We start from the raw sequence: 18,414 nt of genomic DNA, 5'->3' as shown, positions 1-18,414 counted from the left end.
AAAGTAAATGTAGCGACGGCGCTGGGACAATTTAGACCCCGTTATCAAATTTACAATTTTTAGATCAATATGTTGGACAACGCCCTATTGTAATGCAATAGAGATATCAATAGCGAAGCCAGGCGTCCTAATGTGGTATCGAACAAAACAAATCTGTTCCGCTTTCGGCTTCCAGTTTAATCTATAGATCGGTTGTGACGTAACAGTGCAGCAGCGGCGCTTTTCAAACGCCTTTGAAAATTTTCCATGTTTTCTTGCGGAAGTCGACATGTCTGCACATCTACGTATTGGAGATCTGCTCAAATTCATTGCACATTTTAAACAAATAATATATATTTGTCTTTGGTCCATAGAGAAAACGTTATTAACAACATTGGGTTCAGTTTGATTTGATAGCAAATGTGATAGGATGTGAAAATATGCAAGCTCAGAAATGTGTGAAATTAAAAGCTCTTTTTGACTTTTTTGTCTTAAAATGTAAATGTAGCAATATGACCTAACGTAACTCGTTGGGAAACCCGCTTTAGGGTTGCAAATACGTTTATGCCACAAAGTAGTGCATTGTATAAGAGGTATTCTTGCTTGCCTTAAGCTTTTTAGATGAACAGCGTAGAGCATACGTCCTTTTTACGTACTAAGCCATAGTTGACTGCACGAAGTTCGTTAGGAAACCCGCTTTAAGCGTCGCTTCAGTGGTGTATGAAGCAAGCGATATAGTCGTGATAAACAGCATAAAGTGGTGCAAAAACTTTATGATAACAAAAAAATTAATGAGGGCAAAGTCGTACAGATATATCAAGTTTTAGCTTTACACCTGATTACACCAATAATGGTTAACTTTGTGTTTTTTGAGAAAAGGTAAAATGAAACGTTTGATAAACTGAGCAAAATGAGAAATTTGATATTTCAGCTGTTCCTTGCAACCTGTTTTCTGGAAACTAAAGGTAATTGTTCTTGTTTCGTTATTACAAGAAAAGAGGCGTGTAAATAACAATCGGCTTTAAGTTTCTAACTATATTGTGGATAAAAACTGTAGGAGCTAACTAATTAAGTTATTATTGCATATTACATTACTGTTAACTAGTTAATATAGCATACTCATTGATTTCAAACCAATTGCAGTTTTTTAAGAAAGATAAAATGACGATCTGAACTGCATGTCTGTTTCGACACTGTTGATTATTTTGATTGTACCTGTAAGTTTGACAGTTTGTTTCAGACAGGCTTGTCTAGCTTTGAAGAATAGCATAATTCGATTTTTATATTCAGTGTTATAAACGACTTTGTTCTACATTCTTTGCCACAACTAGTAGTTGTTTTTTTTTGGTCAGGGTACAAGATAACCTACTGCACAAATTCAACTTCAGTTCCAAGCATCTTTATAGCCGAGGGATCGTGCGAAAACCAAGGAGATTGCCATGATCTAAACAGTAGGTTTTGTGTGTTTATATCATTTTACATTCAACACTGATTCACGTTTTGTTTACAGGCCCTAACAGACGTCATTACGCGATCGAAAACCACTTTCAACCAGCAAAGAACGGTAAGAACAAAATTCGATTTTACATGTTCTGCGCCATAAGGACCCTTAACTGGGGTTTAAGAGAAACAACAATCTGATACCTCAAAATATAAAGAAAGGCAATGAAAAAAATCAAGTCGATAAATGATGAGGTGCAGACACTGCACACTGTTTCGACCTAGGTCTAATTAGTTCAGCTGGTGACGAGATATTCCATATTGGCTAGTGTAGCCATCTAACGTCACTCCAGTTTGTGGGGAGTAACAGGCTTAAATGCCATGCCTCACCTAAGTTTAAAAAAATATATGTTCCATATCAAAATGTCTGTTATGATGTTTACTGGAAAAATGTAAGCGTTTATTTTCGGTTAGTCATAGGAAAAGGTGGGCTCGGCAAAGGTGCTTTCGGCAAAAAAAGCAAATGTCAAAAGTTTTTTTTTTTTACAACAAACCATGAACTGCTACTTTGCATCTACACTAGTGATATTTTCTGGCGATAATTCGACAACTGTTTAGTTATTATTGAAAATCGGAACTGATATTTAGTTGAGATCAATTTCTCTCAATTTAAAGTTTCATTATGCGATGGAAAGTTTTATTTATTTCTATGTGATTTTAGCAATTTATTTTGCTTGTACTTTTCAGAATGTTGTTACACATATTACCCCAACGCATGTTACAATTCATCGGTGACAGGAATAATGGAATGGGGTAATTTATTTATTGCATTATAGAAAAAATATTTAATTTTCTCAGCAAGAAACAAACTTACACATTTATAGTAGGCTTGATTTGTTTAAATCGAATGGTCGGGTTCCAAAAAAGGTTTGTCCGTGAATTTAAAATCAAATTTAAGATTCAATTACATTGCTCAATTTGTGTATAAGTTTAAACCCTGATGCCCTAACCAGTACCGACCTACATGTTGGGTGCGGCTTTTCGGCAGAGAAAAGTGTAAAATCTATAGTCCCTGCGTTTAAGATTGGTTTATGTTATTGTTACATCGCCATTGTACATGTTATTATGTTTTCTGTGTTTCCCGCCAGTAGCCTTGATTTCTGTGTATGACGCAGTGTTGTGCAACCTGATACATTGTCTGTCACACTATCGGTGATTGTGATGTCACAACTTTGGCATTGTTAATTGGTATCACGTCTTGTAAGTGAGGTCGCCTCGTGTTTATCAGTGACTGGAACTTACAGCGTCTGCATGCGTTTTTTAACTGGTCAATTATGTTTGTTTTTTGTGTAACGAACAGGAAAATTATGCTGTTTAGAAACTGAATCGTCCAATGTGTGACTTGTATATTTAGTGATCGGTAAGCATATGTTTAAACCTTGTTTTAACCTTTTGGATTTGAATTTATATGAAACCTGTATTCAGACGTGAATTCCGCCGTCGTCCAACCCCGTGTTATTCTGAACCGAACTGTGTTATTCCGGTAAGATTATCGTTGCTTAAGTTTGCCGTCCGTCACTAGTGTGATTAAGTGATGTTTATATGTGATGTTATTAGATGCTGTGTTTACAGACCTTCTACTGATCGCTTGCATTTAAACGACTCCAGTCCTTTAATAGTTTGGTAAGCGTAAATGTCATTGAAATTCTGTCTGTTGCCTTGTCTTAATTTAAACATTTTTGTAGAAACCGCCTTTTGACCCCTTGTACTCGCCGTGCTGCCGTACTCTCGAGCGCCATCTATCGGCCATATTGTAGAATAAAAGAGTTCGTTATATAGCTCTTGGCGTCTTGGAGTTTGACCGCAAGGAAAGGCGCGTTAAAGACAGTTTTAGGAACACGAGCGATCGCCCCTGCTGTGCTGTCTGGAGGCGCATGGAGTCACTTCCGATAACAAAAGACAGCGCAACATCGTTTCAAACTTCTGGACACTTGAACACCCACGGCTTGTTGATTGACGTCAAGCTTGGGATATTTCACAATGGAAACTGACAAAGGCGCCATTCCTGCGCCTGAGTCACATGACTCACTTTCCACTGTCGAAATCACTGACAAGGACAAAATTTCCAGTTATACATACGCTTGGCAACAAGCTTGTTTGCGAGTTGAAGAATTAATGCTGAAAACCGAAAATGTCACCCTCGTAAAGGAGTTTCTTCTAGTGATTGAAAGAACCTTCAGCGATCTCGTTGCCGCGTATGCCCCCTTTGAGGAAGGTAACGAAGCCATGTCTCAAGCACGACGGGCATGCCAACAGGATAAACGTGAACTGGATTTCCGTGTACAGGGATGGATCGTAAACGTCGAGAAATCCATGGGTCGCCACGAAACTCGATCGAGTTACTCGTCCAGCTCCCATCTCGGTTCGGCAAGTACTCGAACGTCTGGTTCGACGGAAAGTTGCCGAAAAGCGGCCAGGGTGCGGATGCGCGTAGCTCGCTTGTCGCGACAGCAACTCGACGAAGAAGTCGCCCTAGAGGCCGCTTTCGCTAAGCAGCAGGCCGCCATCGATGCCAAACGAAGAATAAAAAGATGGACAATGAAGTCGCGTTGGCCGAAGCCGAGGTCCTTGCTTGGGACGAGGAATTGGAGAACGAAGGTAGACCGGTCGTGCACAAACCACAGATTAATGACTTGTCGCCACCGGTTGCATCACTTGGCAATTGTTCCAGGGAGCCCGTATATTCTCCACCAAGGTCATCCGCTGTGGCCCAGACTCCGACAAATCCCGTAAAAATGTCACGACCGCAAATTTCAAAAATGGATATAAAGCCTATACTTGCTCCTGCTGTTGTTACACCTGTCGAAGGGTCGCGTACCGATTCCGACTCCTATCCTCCATACATGTACAAACCGCGTGCTTCTTCCCCGCCTCGATGTGCTCCCGACACCGATTTCGTTCAACAACAAATAGTCCTGCCTCAGCCGGCCATCAAGAAGTTCGACGGCGACCCGTTGAACTACTGGTCGTTTGTTCGAGCCATTGAGTCGCATGTTCACCGCAGAACAAAATCTGAAGAATCGCGACTGGTTTGCTTGCTCCAATACTGTGAAGATTCTGTTGCAGACAAGCTCGAAATCTACAGCAAGGATACAGTCTCTGGTTACTCAAAGGCGCGTTCCCGACTGTATTATGATTACGGTCAACCACATATTGTTGCCAATGCTTGCGAACGCCGGTTAAAGCTTTTTCTGCCCGTTAGACAAGGTCGACCAAAGGAACTTATGGATTTTTCTGACTTGCTTGAAAAATGCCGTAGTTCTCTGGAAGACATCCAAGAGTTCGCAAGTTAAAACTTACTAGATACGTTGAAGCAACTCATCCGGAAACTTCCATTTCAGCATCGAGAGAGATGGGTGGAACACTCTTTCCAAGTGCTCGAGGAGACTGGGAGACAAGCTGGATACCTTGCGTTTACAAGTTTCGTTGTGCGGTGCGCTCGTGTGGCCAATTCGTTATTTGGAAGAGAAGTGGTCTACGAGGCCGTGCACGAAAAACCGCGAATTGAACAAAGGAAAGGTTTAAGGGCCGCGGCATACAGCATCTCATTGTCGAAGTTCGACGGGGCACGTTCTAACAATTCGTCAATTCCCGTTTCGTGTGTCTGTTGCAAGCAGTCACATGATTTGTCCGCGTGCCCGGAATTCGACAAAATGACACTGCTCAAGCGTCGTGAGTTTGTGCGCTCAAATAGCCTTTGTTTCAAATGTCTTTGTTCAGGACATCGTTGTCGAAAATGTCCCATTCGAAAATCGTGCTCCGTTGAGAGTTGCACTGGTAACTTTCATCACACGAAGTTGCATGGAACCTTCAAGGGAAGGCCAGACTTTAAAAATTCGAAAACCTCCGCCATGGAAACGGCGACTGCGTCCGACAATAACTGCGGGGTCTACCTCAATATCGTGCCGGTAAATGTCAGACATAACGGAGTTGAGGTGCACACATATGCCTTCCTTGACCAAGGCTCTACTTCTACGTTTTGCGAACAACGACTAATTGACAAACTCGGCTTGCAGCGTAAAGGTCGAAAAATCTGCTTGAGTACACTCACTGACAACTCCCGAGTGTATCAAGGTTCCACGGTGTCCTTAACTGTCACGCCACTTGAAGGAGGAGAACCTCTAAAGTTGAATGAGGTTTTGTCCATTGACGAAATTCCTGTGTCGCCGAATTGTAATCCAGCACTAAATAATCTTCACGAGTTTTCACACCTTCAAGGTTGCAGCCTGCCCCGTGTGAAAGGAGGAACGGTCACCATCCTCATTGGCGCTGACGTCCCAGCTGCCTTCAACGTCCTGAGTACGTGCTCTGGTCCACAAGGTCCGTGTGCTCTAAAGACACCCCTTGGGTGGTCACTATTTGGTCCCAGAGATAGTTCGTCAGCTACGAACGAGACGGACGTCCGATGCATGAGAGTGGCCAAGGTTATGCACCAACAGGAAAGGAAAGGCAGATATAGCGACAGGAAACCAGTTCTCGGTGCGCCCACATTTGGCAAGGATCGAATCACGCTGGATTCAACAGAAAGGTCTGTCAAGCACCGCGATAAAAGTTCAAAACTTCCGTTGTCACGGAAGTTTCGTGCAGTAACGCTGCCAGCTGGCCGCTCGATGGCTGGCAAGCGTCTCGTCGGTTTACCCAGCGAAGACTTGTGTGAAAATGATATTGATACGATGCAGACTTACAATTCCAAGGGTCGTGCTAAAGAGGTTTCTACTCCCGGGCAATTTCTGTGCAACTGTTGTGCTAGGAGCCCAAAGGTCTGTCCTGAGAAAGGTGAAGCACTGGGCCCTGACTGAGTTTGTGCTGTGAAACCTCTGGATGGTGAAAGAATTTGGTTTCATTTATGGCGTGATTGGAATTCATACGGCTCTCCGACGCCTCATCGGATGAAAGTGCCTCTATTTGGATCCCGGTTGCGTGATCGGCGATCGTCCTGTGATGTCGACATTTTCCCACTGATCAATGATTCCCGTTGCCACTTCAGTAAGAAGAAGCGCGTCTTCCGTGCCTATCCCGGTGGATTTCGAGGAGAAAATATCGAGCTCGTGCTGGCGAGCGGCGATACGCTCCGGCGTCCGGTTGAACGACTGGGCCACATCGTTGATTCTGATGAGAGTTTGGCATCAGCCCCTCCGAGTGATTGCAACCCGGACTTCTGGGATGACACCGAGTTAATCATGCGATGCGCTGGTGTTGAGGATTGCCCGACGTTGTTTTGTCGCATTGCGATGCGCGCGAGATTGGCGATGTTGTGTTTGAAAATGTGTCCCACATTTTGTGGGGGAGTGTTACATCGCCATTGTACATGTTATTATGTTTTCTGTGTTTCCCGCCAGTAGCCTTGATTTCTGTGTATGACGCAGTGTTGTGCAACCTGATACATTGTCTGTCACACTATCGGTGATTGTGATGCCACAACTTTGGCATTGTTAATTGGTATCACGTCTTGTAAGTGAGGTCGCCTCGTGTTTATCAGTGACTGGAACTTACAGCGTCTGCATGCGTTTTTTAACTGGTCAATTATGTTTGTTTTTTGTGTAACGAACAGGAAAATTATGCTGTTTAGAAACTGAATCGTCCAATGTGTGACTTGTATATTTAGTGATCGGTAAGCATATGTTTAAACCTTGTTTTAACCTTTTGGATTTGAATTTATATGAAACCTGTATTCAGACGTGAATTCCGCCGTCGTCCAACCCCGTGTTATTCTGAACCGAACTGTGTTATTCCGGTAAGATTATCGTTGCTTAAGTTTGCCGTCCGTCACTAGTGTGATTAAGTGATGTTTATATGTGATGTTATTAGATGCTGTGTTTACAGACCTTCTACTGATCGCTTGCATTTAAACGACTCCAGTCCTTTAATAGTTTGGTAAGCGTAAATGTCATTGAAATTCTCCTTCTGTTGCCTTGTCTTAATTTGAACATTTTTGTAGAAACCGCCTTTTGACCCTTGTACTCGCCGTGCTGCCGTACTCTCGAGCGCCATCTACCGGCCATATTGTAGAATAAAAGAGTTCGTTATATAGCTCTTGGCGTCTTGGAGTTTGAGCGCAAGGAAAGGCGCGTTAAAGACAGTTTTAGGAACACGAGCGATCGCCCCTGCTGTGCTGTCTGAAGGCGCATGGAGTCACGCCTTCCGATAACAAAAGACAGCGCAACAGTTATGCTTTTGCTAATTAGATTGTAGCTGCTTCACCACAAATTAAACATGTTCCACCGTGTTAAACTCCCAAACTCCGGAGTACGGGTCCTGAAAATAAGTGTCTTGTAGCTAGGTTGTATATTTTGTTACTTTTTGATGAAGGATTACGACACCGCAAAATACCAAGCAGTATTCAATCACAGTACAGGACAACGCACGTAAACACCAGATCACAAAGTCACATCTACACCCAAATTAACTGCGAATTGATATATTAGAAAGTTCAAACAAACCATTTGACTTCCTTCATAGCTTCACAAATTTATAACGCAATCGTCACAAGACAAATGTTTTTAACTTGCAAAACAGACTCTTAAATCCAAATCCCTAGAACCAAATCGAATAGTTGAATAGATGGAGTACATGGTTTTATTTCATTTAAACCCAGCGAAATGCTTACTTGGATTATGCAGTTTTGAAATAAAATAAAGTAAATAATCTTTATTTGTTTTATTAGGAAATGGTGATGTCTGCAAACTTAAAAACATCGAGAATTGGAATTCTGTGAATGCAACTTATTCAAATTACTCGATCTCAGAACTCTGGACAGAGTCTGAAGGTAGGTATAAATATTTAAAAGTGCTCGAGAACCTTTAATCACTTTGAATAGTTTTTGTAATTTTCTCTTGTATTGTGTATATTTACATTTGAGATGAAGTCAAAAAAGTGATTTGCTATGGTCCAAGTTTTGTTTCAAGCATGGCATTTGGGACTAATTGCAAGTTTGAAACAAATATACATGATATAGCAATTTCAAAGTTGTAAGTACCGGCCCTTAACCGTGGCACAAATTGAAAAGTAAAAGCTCGTAACCGACTCTAACCGGTTTTACGAAATTGGACGGGCCCAAAAACTAGACTTACAACGGTAAAATTACGACAGAAACGTGACCTAGTGACATGAGATCCTAACCAAGTCCGGTTTGTTTGAGTTTAAAACATGAGTTTAAATTAGAGCCTTTGGCATAAATATTGTTGGTTAGGGTGGAATTTGTGATGCACTTTGTACACCTACATAAACAAGTTAAGAGAGTATTTTATAGATGGGACCTTAAGGATGGATTTTCGTGTTATCCCATGTAATTCCACTGGAGCGGAAATTATCAATGGTGAGAAATTGTAACTTATAATGAGCAAGAGAAAACATTTGTCAGCCTTTTGATAACTTTTGTTGTTTGTTTTGTAGAATGTCCCAAAGTGACTGGTTTTGACGGAAAATCCCAATGTCCAGAGATCCACAGATGTCAGAAAGGTTAGAAAATTGTATAAATGTAGCATGTTACCAGCACAGTTTATGTTTGCTTAAAACAGGTCACCTTACAGTGGCGTAGACAACCACAAATACTTTTGTCATGTCTGCAAGAATATAGGCTACATAAACATATACGTGGACTTCCGCTTACAACAACAACCATATTTGGAAACTTATATATTCCTTTCATAGTTTAGTAATTATCTGACACTGCATTAAATCGTTAAATATTTGGTAGGGCTCAGGCATCTTTCGACCCTCCCTGGCTCACGTAAACATCTTGTGCAGTCAACCAAAACACTTACAATATTTTGTTGTTTTTTGTTAATATTTTTTGTTCTGTTCTTTTTTCCCAGTAAATTTGTGGCAAATAATTGTTTGTAACAAACCAAAGATTGTACACACTTATACTATAATGCTTCACTTGTTTGTTTTTAAATATTGCGTTAACGTACATCATTTCGCTTCAGGAAATATTAACTCGACGCGACAAAACATAATCGAGTCACTTCCTGAAAGTACCATCGTTTGCACGGGTTAGTAAACACCAAAATGTGTACCATCGTTTGCACGGGTTAGTAAACACCAAAATGTGTACCATCGTTTGCACGGGTTAGTAAACACCAAATATATGGTGTATGGTGCAGACACTTGTCATAAAAATGTGCTTATTTCAGCCATTGTCTGGGTGCTTTTACATTGCTGTGATCGTTTCTCGTAACGACTTCAACTTATATACAACTTACGAGTTGTTGTGCTAATTGTATAAAACAAACCAAAATTGCGATGAAATGGAAACTTGTGAGTAATAGGGTCTCTACCCAATAGTTTTTAAGTGCAATTTTTAAATATATATCCACCAATCTGTCGCGATTTTTAACTGTTTACTAAAATAGCATCGATGGGCGTTGCAATTCCCTCCATATATGTTATTCGGTACCGTGCCACAGTTACTCTACACGTAAATGCTTTCTTTCTGTTTGTTTAGATTCAACAAATGGAACGCAATACAACGGTAGGAAGAATTACGCTATGTAAACTTGTGATATAAATACTTTTCGATCATCGCAGATCAAAACAATAAGTTTCATGTATTCCTGAGCTGCCCGCCACACTGCTAGTCTGTTGGCTCATGCATGTTTTGATATTAAAATTGGTTTCATAGTGCTGATGCATATATTCTGTGATAGTAATGACCCAAATATCATTTTAAAAAGTTATTATTGTTATTAAGTGTTTTTTTGCAGGGTCGAGATGCGGACCAGGGTATGGTCAAGCATACTGCACCGATAACTGCACCAACATTATTCGTAAGTACACTTATATAATGACTTCTCATTTTGACGTGTTGAACAAACGCAACACAATTCTCACTTTGATGTAGAGAGGGCGTATCTCTTTAAACTTTTATTTTTATTTTTTGGGGCATTTTCACTGTGATTGAGTAAAATACACAAACAGATAAATGTAAACCATAGTACGCCTCGCCAATTAGAGGCGCCAAAAGCTCAGTGGAAAAAACGCTAAAGCTCGAACAATCGACTGTCTGACATTAAGATAAAGGCCTTGCTTGTCTTGATAACAGTTGAACAATGCAAAACTTGTGCAGTCACTGTATTGTAATAAAAGTTTTTGTTGTTGTTGCAGATCCAGAGTGTGCAAGGTTTTTCGATATACCAGCAGCAGAGAAATTTTGCAACAAACATATCAAAACACTGTTTGCAGTTCTTCCCTTCACCAACGGCATAGGTAAGAGTCAAACACGACCTCTTCCCATGCACAACATTTTGCAACTTTGACACGTATTTTTAGAATTCGAATTTCGCGATCCGGAAGCTTGTCCGAAGTCAGGTAAATCTAGGTTTGCACCATTTTAGTATTTAAACTGAGCCTGTGACTTCAAAAACTTAGACATACACTGGTTTTATTTTGGTATAGCGGGGCTATTTTTGCTGTGAAATCTTTTTGTTAAGCTGTAAATTTCTTTTAATAAAAATGAGTGAGAAACAATTAGAAAAAAATTAGAACCAGGAACTGATTATAGTTGAACGATTATAAAGTAGGTAATATATTTCAAAAGTGGTTATTTTCGTTTGTTTGAGAGGCTTCGCATATATGGGCACTTATATGTATGGAACTATTCACATTTGTTTTCTTTTTTTGAATGCTTCGATTTTGATCCAGTTTAACTTTTTAGTACTTTTATTCCGGTTAATTTTGGATCCAGTTATGGTGAAATAGCAGTAAGCACCTAAATTTCTATCGTGTTTGTCAGAAAAAAACTTTGCAAAATATATGTTAGTTTGATTTGCTTTGATGATACAGGTTTGCTTGCGCATCGGCCAGCGTTTAAAGTGTTCTAGAACACTTTCTATTTGTTCTCCTTTTACCCACGCAAGCAGCAGAAAAGTTCTAGAGTTTCATGTTTTATGAAAAGGCTAGAAAAAAGAATGCATACTACAAACTAGAAACATTCTAGATTTAAAACAGGTTAAAGTTAAAACAATCGTATTTGAAATTTACCTAATTGGGGTTTGTAAACTTCTAATTTGTGCGATGGTTTTCCAGCTTCCGTAAGTACCAAAGTTATGAGGGTAAAACTGTCTGAAAAGGGGCTCGTTGTGGATTTGATGAACCTATAAAAGTGTCCATGTATTTGTGATATGTTTTGCAGAAGCTTTGCAGGAGTTACAAGTTCAAAAACCGACTTACGGGGTTGGGTTTGATAACCTCGAATACATAGTTGAAGAATTTTGTCGGAATCATTCCGATACCAATGGAACCACCTACAACCTGAGAGATGCCCAGCTGCATGTCGTGGTTACCCACATTGACGAGGAGACGTACAACTCAAGTCTTGACCTTCAATCAGCTCACATCGACTTCACGCTACAAACATTTAACGTTAGTCGAATCGTCGGTGCTGTGTTTGTCTACAAGATAAACCAAACAATAACTACAGATACCAAATCACCCAGTCCAATTTCACTCACTATAACGCGGTACATTGCTATAGATAACTCTTCGTTTGTTGTTATTGCTGGCTGGGATGCAAATAGCTTCCTTCCTGCGTCCAACCGCACGATAGGGAGCGATCAGTTGCCAGGAAACGCAAGCTTTGTCGTAACCCCACCGTCGACACAACCAGTCTGCAAGCAGATCGAAGATGAAATGAATAACACGAGTAATATGAGGATCACAAAGCTTCAACACGTCTGTCGCTTCTTCGATGCAGCTTTAAGGGAGTATTCAGATTTAGGTTGCACCACCATTACCAATGACGTAACAGGTGACGTCACATGCGTGTGCAACCACCTGACCGTTTTTAGTGTACTCATGGCAATGGAGACCGTCACCATACCAAATGGCGTACAGGTAACAAAATATTAAAATCGTTGTCAAATAGACAACGAGCTGATTTTATACAAGGCTGATATACAATACCATATCAAATGGCGTCAAGGTAACAAAATAGCAGTGCCAAAGAAACTATGAGTTAATGTTATTGTTATATTAGGCTGATAAGCTGTTACAAAGCCAACTTTGATCTAAAGAAATGTACTTACCTTTCATATAACATAGGTAACATCTTATACCACTGGAATTGCCTCCGCTGTGGCATTGATAGCCACAATAGCAATCCTTCACCATTTCAAAGGCGAAAACGATCGGATTCCAGTTCAAATCAACTTGTCAGTGGCTCTTCTTCTTCTTCATGCAGTGAACATATCCCATGACCTTGTCGTTCTGCATGAAACCTCATGCATGGTGTTTACTGTGGCTAACCATTATTGCTTGTTGTCATTAGGTAAGATGCATGTAATCATTAACTGAACGACAATATAACAGCAATCCCAAGACATTATACCAATTAAGCTGGTTTTCCAAGAATGTCGTGTCTCATGTCAATGGGCCTGTCGTACTCTGATTTATGTGTAATGATAGCGTGCTCGCTGGTCTGCATGATCTGGGTAACTTTACCTTTTCATTTTTTGTTAATGGCAATATCCATGCGTCTAAGACACTGACCATGTTCATTTTGGTTAAATGGCAATAACAATGTGTCTAATTTATAACTTTACATTAAAATATGTTCACATTAAAACATGTTTGTGCTTCAGGATTCTGGTTTCTTGTGGAAGGCATCCGTCTTCTGATGGCCACCTCCTTTCCCTACACATTCAGAAGCCAAGAACCCGATAAACGTCTCAAAATTTTCATTGTGATGGGCTGGATCATTCCGGCTTTCATCGTGATGCCATCTGCGGGAGTGGGGTTTCACCATGATATCTATATGAAGGCCCAGCCATTCTATGAACAGTGTCACAGGTATTCAAACCAGTCTTCACCAATTCCCAAGTATGACAGATGCTGGTTGGATCCCGGTACCTCGATCTTTTACACAACGGTCGTCGCTCCTCTTGCTCTCGTCCTTCTCATCAATTTGATGATCATTGTGAAAACGACTCATGTGATTTTCAACTCACGAAGGATGCGCAACAGAGGTGAAGATCCTGGAACGGAAGACGCATTGAGAGCTGCAAAGTCATTCCTTATCTTTTTTCTCATGCTGGGTGGAACATGGACTTTGGCATTTTTCACAGGCATGTTTTTTAAATGTACAATTTATTTTCCAAACTTGTTTCCTAGACTGAAGTGTGGAGGGTAGTTTTCGTTTTGGCAGAATGCAATTCTTAACTCCCGTTTATGGCAAGATTCCGTGATGTTGGTGTGCATTACAGCGCTATCCTCATTTTGTTCGATAACCAAACGTTTACATCTTAGAACAACTTTTGTTTTTTCAGTCTGTAAAATGCACCAGCAATTTATTTTGCTATATGGCAACAAACCTAGATACCAACTTTGAATTAAATGGTTTAGTGTAACGCCATACTGCAGCCCAAAAAGGTTTATTTTATATATGACAGGTTGATTTAAATTTAGTACTTGAATCACTGCTGTAATGTCTGATTTGTTTCTGCAGGAATCGGCAACGACACTTCAAACGTGGCGTTCATGTACATGCACAGCTTGGTAAACGGGTTGCAGGGAATCGTCGTCTTCCTGCTGTACTGCGTTATGGATGACGTCATCAGAAAGAAGGTATTATCATGCAAGAGTGGCGGATTTGGGCATCAACCCAATACTACAGAAGGACGTAGGAAGAAACCACGCGCGCAACCATTTGTATTGGAACGAATTGAACACTTTGAGCCACCAGATTTAAATAATGAGTGAATGTGGAAGTTGGAAATGTCAGTTAGTCTGTGGTTGCAGCATAAACATATTTGCGTTTGTTTTTTTATTTCGTTTGATTTACTACGTCTTTCGTGACCGCCAGACTCAAATTATGAGTGGGGTCAAAACGGTCGATTGCAATCAGTCTTGGGTTAACTGCGTAAAGAAAAAGGAATTAAGTTCAATTTCCAAGCATTGCTTTTTGCATTATTTTTGTTACTTTGTAATAATATCGTGTTGTATTTGGTTTTGGATAAACAATTTAAAGCTTGCAAAATGCGTTCATTGCTGTCATTCTATTTCTGCGAAGTAGTAAGAAAAGTGTGGGGCTATAAACCAATCACAAAGTATTTTTTCGCTTCCTATAGGATTTTGAATTTGCCAGTAGTCCTGAAGCTTTACAAACATGCAATCTTACTATCTTAGTTTGAGTTTTTTCAACTTTTGAATTTACCTTATCTCATCACGGTTTGTGTGTTGCATATTTCGTTCGATTTAACCTTTACAAAACAGCGAAAAAAGTTTTGTCTAGCCTTTAATATACATTAGAGGTCAACATGTATTAAGAAGTTGCTTGCTGGGTAAATGTGTATTCTGGTTCGTGTGTCATTTTCCTTGCTTTTTTGGTTCTCTTATTTTCCACATGTTATCCCTTAGTATATCAAAGCGTGAAGTCACTACATAATAAATTAGCTACAGGATCTCGTCCCAATTCATTTTGTGGGCATATTTGTTAAGCCTGTGACTCGCAACAAACTGGAGTACCCTAAAGGGGCTACACTAGCCTGTACTCAGTGCCGGATTAACCATTAGGCAAAGTAGGCACGTGCCTACAGGCCAGTAAAAAATCCAGGCCACTTTACATTAACGATCTTTGCGACAATGATTTGGCAACACTGATAATTCTAATTTTTTAGTTGGAAGCAAAAAAAAAAAAAATCCAGGCCACTTTACATTAACGATCTTTGCGACAATGATTTGGCAACACTGATAATTCTAATTTTTTAGTTGGAAGCCCTGATTTTCGGGCCACTTATAAAATGTGCCTACAGGCCAGCGGACCCTTAATCCGGCACTGCCTGTACTGTCCATTTCTTTGACAGTAGGTGTTGCAACTTTTTTAAAGTCAGATTTAGGTCTTTTTGGAGCCACAATTTCGAAATGACTAGCTCCTAAGTCATGATTGATAACCGTTAGCAACGTCTTGCATGTTTATATCAGCAAGATATCTGATTGGGCGTGACTCTCAAAAGTTAGATGACAGAGTTTACAATACTTGGAAGAAAGACATATGAGAGCTTTGTAGGTTGCAATACACCTATTCGCAGAAACCTTTAACCGAGCATAAATGGAACTTTGGTGTACACAAATACGTTTCTGGGTTTTCAAACGCAAAATGGCACATTGCTTGCTTAACTTTGCAAATACTCTGCTGCAATATTACAAAATAATTCTTAATATTTATTATTGTGTGATTAAACGGCTTCGGTCAATTCAGTTGGGCATGATATAAGTGTAGCACAAATGCCAGACATGCTATTATCAAACTATTGTGAATTTGTTGTGAAACATATACGACTAGCATGACGCCTATTCTAAAACAACAAAAAATAATGCAAACTAAAAACTAACATTTCAATTTCAAAATGCAATTCAAAAGTGTATTTTTTCATAAATCATTAATTTCTTTATGCTTCAACCAATACACATTTGATTCAACATCAACAGATGGGGTTTTCTCAGAAGAAAATACGAGACACAAAACGATCCCTAGAGACAGTAGAGAGCAGGTGTAATTGACACAGCAAGAAGACCAACCGAGGTAGTAGGAATAACCGTATGTAAATGCAGGTGTTGGGTACGTTATTGTGAATATTGTCATCGCAATGATTCCAGGCAAACCTAAAAGATATTAAGTGAAAATCGGATGTTAAACCCAAATATACCCAAAACTTTATTGACGTGATGAAAGGTTTGCACATTTTATTATATGTGAAAGACTAGCATTCAAAAAACAATTAGCAATTCATTAAACATCATAGAATCCTAGGTTAGATTTTACTGGTTAAAATTTTCCGGTGTTAGCTTCAAAATCGTTTTCACCTGTTAGTGCGAACGCAATTAAACTTGCTTTTGCATTTCGCTTCAACTCAAGATCGTCCTTACAGGAATAGAACGTCATAGTGGAATGAAAAACAACATTTCCGAAAAGCAACATGATAGCCATCCATATGAGGAAACCAGTTGCAAAGAACGCTCCATATTTGTCATCTAAATAGAAATTGTACGTTAATTTTATGTTTATATTCATTAAAAGTGGTTAGATGAGTTTATTACGCTTGGTGAAAAAAAAAACGTAGGCATAAAATTATACAACATAAATCGACTACTTAGGAATAGCTGCGCAACGTTGAAACGTGAACGAGAGTTCCCACACGAATGGGAATTTAAAAACCTCCACAAACGGAACTAGTAAAAATAGTAGATGCTTTATGTTGATTGCTATATGTTGACTCTTAGATTTCTTTAAACTGGTTCAGAAACTTACCTTTACCATAACCATAGCATTGAGTAAAATTGCAATACGTATTGAGTCCAGTTGAAAAGCCAGTCGAGTTGTTGCTTGCCCACTCAGGCGTGGCCAATGACGTCACTGTTAACGTCAGACTCGCTACAGCAAAAATTGTCAGAAACACAAGAAAAAATGTGGACATATGTTGTCGGTGTTTTTCTTCTAAAATTTTCTCCGAAAATTTCTACAAAAAAAATTGTAAACTGTGCGCTGCTATATTTTTTTAAGTTCCATTAATTTATCATTAATATTTTTATGATGAAAAAAGGGACCTTTAGACACTTTTTACGATTTGCCATCAATTTGCTGAAATTATTTTGCATACACATCAGCCAGGAAGCTAGAAGACTTGACCTTTTTCTAAAGGACAAGTATTTTATTGTTAAAAAATGCTTGTTATACAATTTTTGCTCATCTTGCATTACTAATTCTGCTTGTTAAACTCAACTCAACACCAATTTAACCTTAGAATTCAAAATGAGCACAAATTCTTAGAAAGCTAGAATCATCCCTGAAGCGTTCTTGTAAATCAACAAATCACTTGTGCCGCGGCATACTATTTAATTCATTGGACACTAGGCCTATTTGCAGGCCTATCGTGCTTGAGAGACCAGTTAATCAGACACAGTGCCCTGGAAAAGCCTGGTCTATCAAATTCAACATAAATTTAAAACTCGATTTTGGTAAGTACTCTTCCCTAACATTACCAGTGATCAGTTTCACAATCAGCTTGTTATCTACACAGTATCGGCTCAACTCAGTGCGTTGTTTCACGAGACAAAAGTCAATATTTGGGTTGCGTGTGTTTGTGGCGTCGTAACCATTGCACCGTGACTTATCACGTGAGTTTTACCAGCAACATTTTAGGAGGATCACAATGAAAATATATATTCCAAAACGAGTACAAAAAAGACAGTTGGGACAATTGTACCATTAAAACAGAACACTAAAAATGTGTTTTTGCTTTCGTATTGCTATTGTTTGTTGCTTGTTTCACTTTTGTCTTTTGTGGGCAGGCGGCGTTTTGCTACGTTCAGTATACAATTAGGTCGCCATCGAATAAATACTTTCAGCTAAGATAAACATTCAACAATATGCGTTCTACGATTTTTGACGTTTTAATCTTGAATTTAACCCTGAAACATAGTCGGTCGAAGTGGGATTTAAACCCACATCCTTCCGATCATAAAGCGGTTGCGTCAACCACTTGGTAGTGAAAAACTAACCTCTTTTTATCGTTCGCAACTTAGTGTAAAGATCAAACAATTCCAAGTGGGTAATCACTGGTACAACCCTTGTCATTTTAACATCTGAGGATAACAAATCAAAAAACTCATATTTGCAACGAGAAAAAAAAAATTGTTTCAGAATCCATTGCAAGCACACCACAAACACAAACCATTTGAACTCGTTTTTCTTGACAAATACGACTTTAAAGTGCAAGATCATACTTTTAAGGATCATTTCTATACTATGTATCTTGAAAACGTCATCCAAGTATGACAGACCCTCAACTGCGATGATGAAAGACAGCGGGTTCCTCTGAGCATGAAGCTTGGTGTTGGATGGAGTTTTATGACTCTGTCTGACACTTTGAAGATTGTTTTTGCTTCCATTGTCGGTTGTAGGAAGAGGGGAACCACGCATCCTGAGCTGTTGCACACTCT

The 18,414-nt window shown here is 39.6% G+C and overlaps 5 protein-coding genes and 1 non-coding gene across 6 annotated transcripts; 5 read left to right on the top strand and 1 right to left on the bottom strand.

Moving 5' to 3' along the window:
- The first annotated feature begins 864 nt into the window (after nucleotides 1-864).
- LOC145220449 (uncharacterized) lies at nucleotides 865-9,637 on the top strand. The gene is made up of 8 exons (XM_080087657.1): nucleotides 865-944; nucleotides 1,332-1,430; nucleotides 1,490-1,543; nucleotides 2,167-2,232; nucleotides 8,144-8,245; nucleotides 8,729-8,794; nucleotides 8,872-8,937; nucleotides 9,408-9,637. Exons 1-8 carry the CDS (start codon nucleotides 890-892, stop codon nucleotides 9,476-9,478), a joined length of 579 nt encoding a protein of 192 aa, XP_079943783.1. The 5' UTR covers nucleotides 865-889; the 3' UTR covers nucleotides 9,479-9,637.
- On the top strand, nucleotides 2,232-4,785 carry LOC145220447 (uncharacterized). Its single transcript, XM_080087656.1, has 3 exons — nucleotides 2,232-2,839; nucleotides 2,905-3,102; nucleotides 3,165-4,785. Exon 3 carries the CDS (start codon nucleotides 4,011-4,013, stop codon nucleotides 4,770-4,772), a length of 762 nt encoding a protein of 253 aa, XP_079943782.1. The 5' UTR covers nucleotides 2,232-2,839; nucleotides 2,905-3,102; nucleotides 3,165-4,010; the 3' UTR covers nucleotides 4,773-4,785.
- On the top strand, nucleotides 4,785-7,619 carry LOC145220446 (uncharacterized). Its single transcript, XM_080087655.1, has 2 exons — nucleotides 4,785-7,090; nucleotides 7,156-7,619. Exon 1 carries the CDS (start codon nucleotides 5,133-5,135, stop codon nucleotides 6,276-6,278), a length of 1,146 nt encoding a protein of 381 aa, XP_079943781.1. The 5' UTR covers nucleotides 4,785-5,132; the 3' UTR covers nucleotides 6,279-7,090; nucleotides 7,156-7,619.
- A 212-nt stretch (nucleotides 9,638-9,849) lies between the features above and the next one.
- LOC145219397 (adhesion G-protein coupled receptor D1-like) lies at nucleotides 9,850-14,175 on the top strand. Its single transcript, XM_080086766.1, has 8 exons — nucleotides 9,850-9,952; nucleotides 10,185-10,247; nucleotides 10,585-10,686; nucleotides 10,750-10,788; nucleotides 11,612-12,312; nucleotides 12,520-12,745; nucleotides 13,059-13,541; nucleotides 13,922-14,175. The coding sequence occupies exons 5-8, from the start codon at nucleotides 12,109-12,111 to the stop codon at nucleotides 14,173-14,175; spliced, it is 1,167 nt and encodes a 388-aa protein (XP_079942892.1). The 5' UTR covers nucleotides 9,850-9,952; nucleotides 10,185-10,247; nucleotides 10,585-10,686; nucleotides 10,750-10,788; nucleotides 11,612-12,108.
- Nucleotides 14,176-15,814: 1,639 nt separating this feature from the next.
- LOC145218759 (uncharacterized) lies at nucleotides 15,815-17,438 on the bottom strand. The gene is made up of 3 exons (XM_080086166.1): nucleotides 16,724-17,438; nucleotides 16,279-16,446; nucleotides 15,815-16,077 (listed from the first exon to the last, which is right to left on the bottom strand). Exons 1-3 carry the CDS (start codon nucleotides 16,887-16,889, stop codon nucleotides 15,845-15,847), a joined length of 567 nt encoding a protein of 188 aa, XP_079942292.1. The 5' UTR covers nucleotides 16,890-17,438; the 3' UTR covers nucleotides 15,815-15,844.
- A 750-nt stretch (nucleotides 17,439-18,188) lies between these two features.
- On the top strand, nucleotides 18,189-18,404 carry LOC145221420 (small nucleolar RNA U3). Its single transcript, XR_013858895.1, has one exon. It is a non-coding gene; the product is annotated as a small nucleolar RNA U3 (small nucleolar RNA).
- The last annotated feature ends 10 nt before the right edge of the window (nucleotides 18,405-18,414 follow it).

Source organism: Phallusia mammillata, chromosome 3, assembly GCF_965637545.1.
Source record: "Phallusia mammillata chromosome 3, kaPhaMamm4.hap1.1, whole genome shotgun sequence".
In the NCBI taxonomy this organism is placed as follows: Eukaryota; Metazoa; Chordata; class Ascidiacea; order Phlebobranchia; family Ascidiidae; genus Phallusia; species Phallusia mammillata.
The sequence above is the reverse complement of the archived record's forward strand: the minus strand, read 5'-3'. Positions and strand labels throughout refer to the sequence as shown.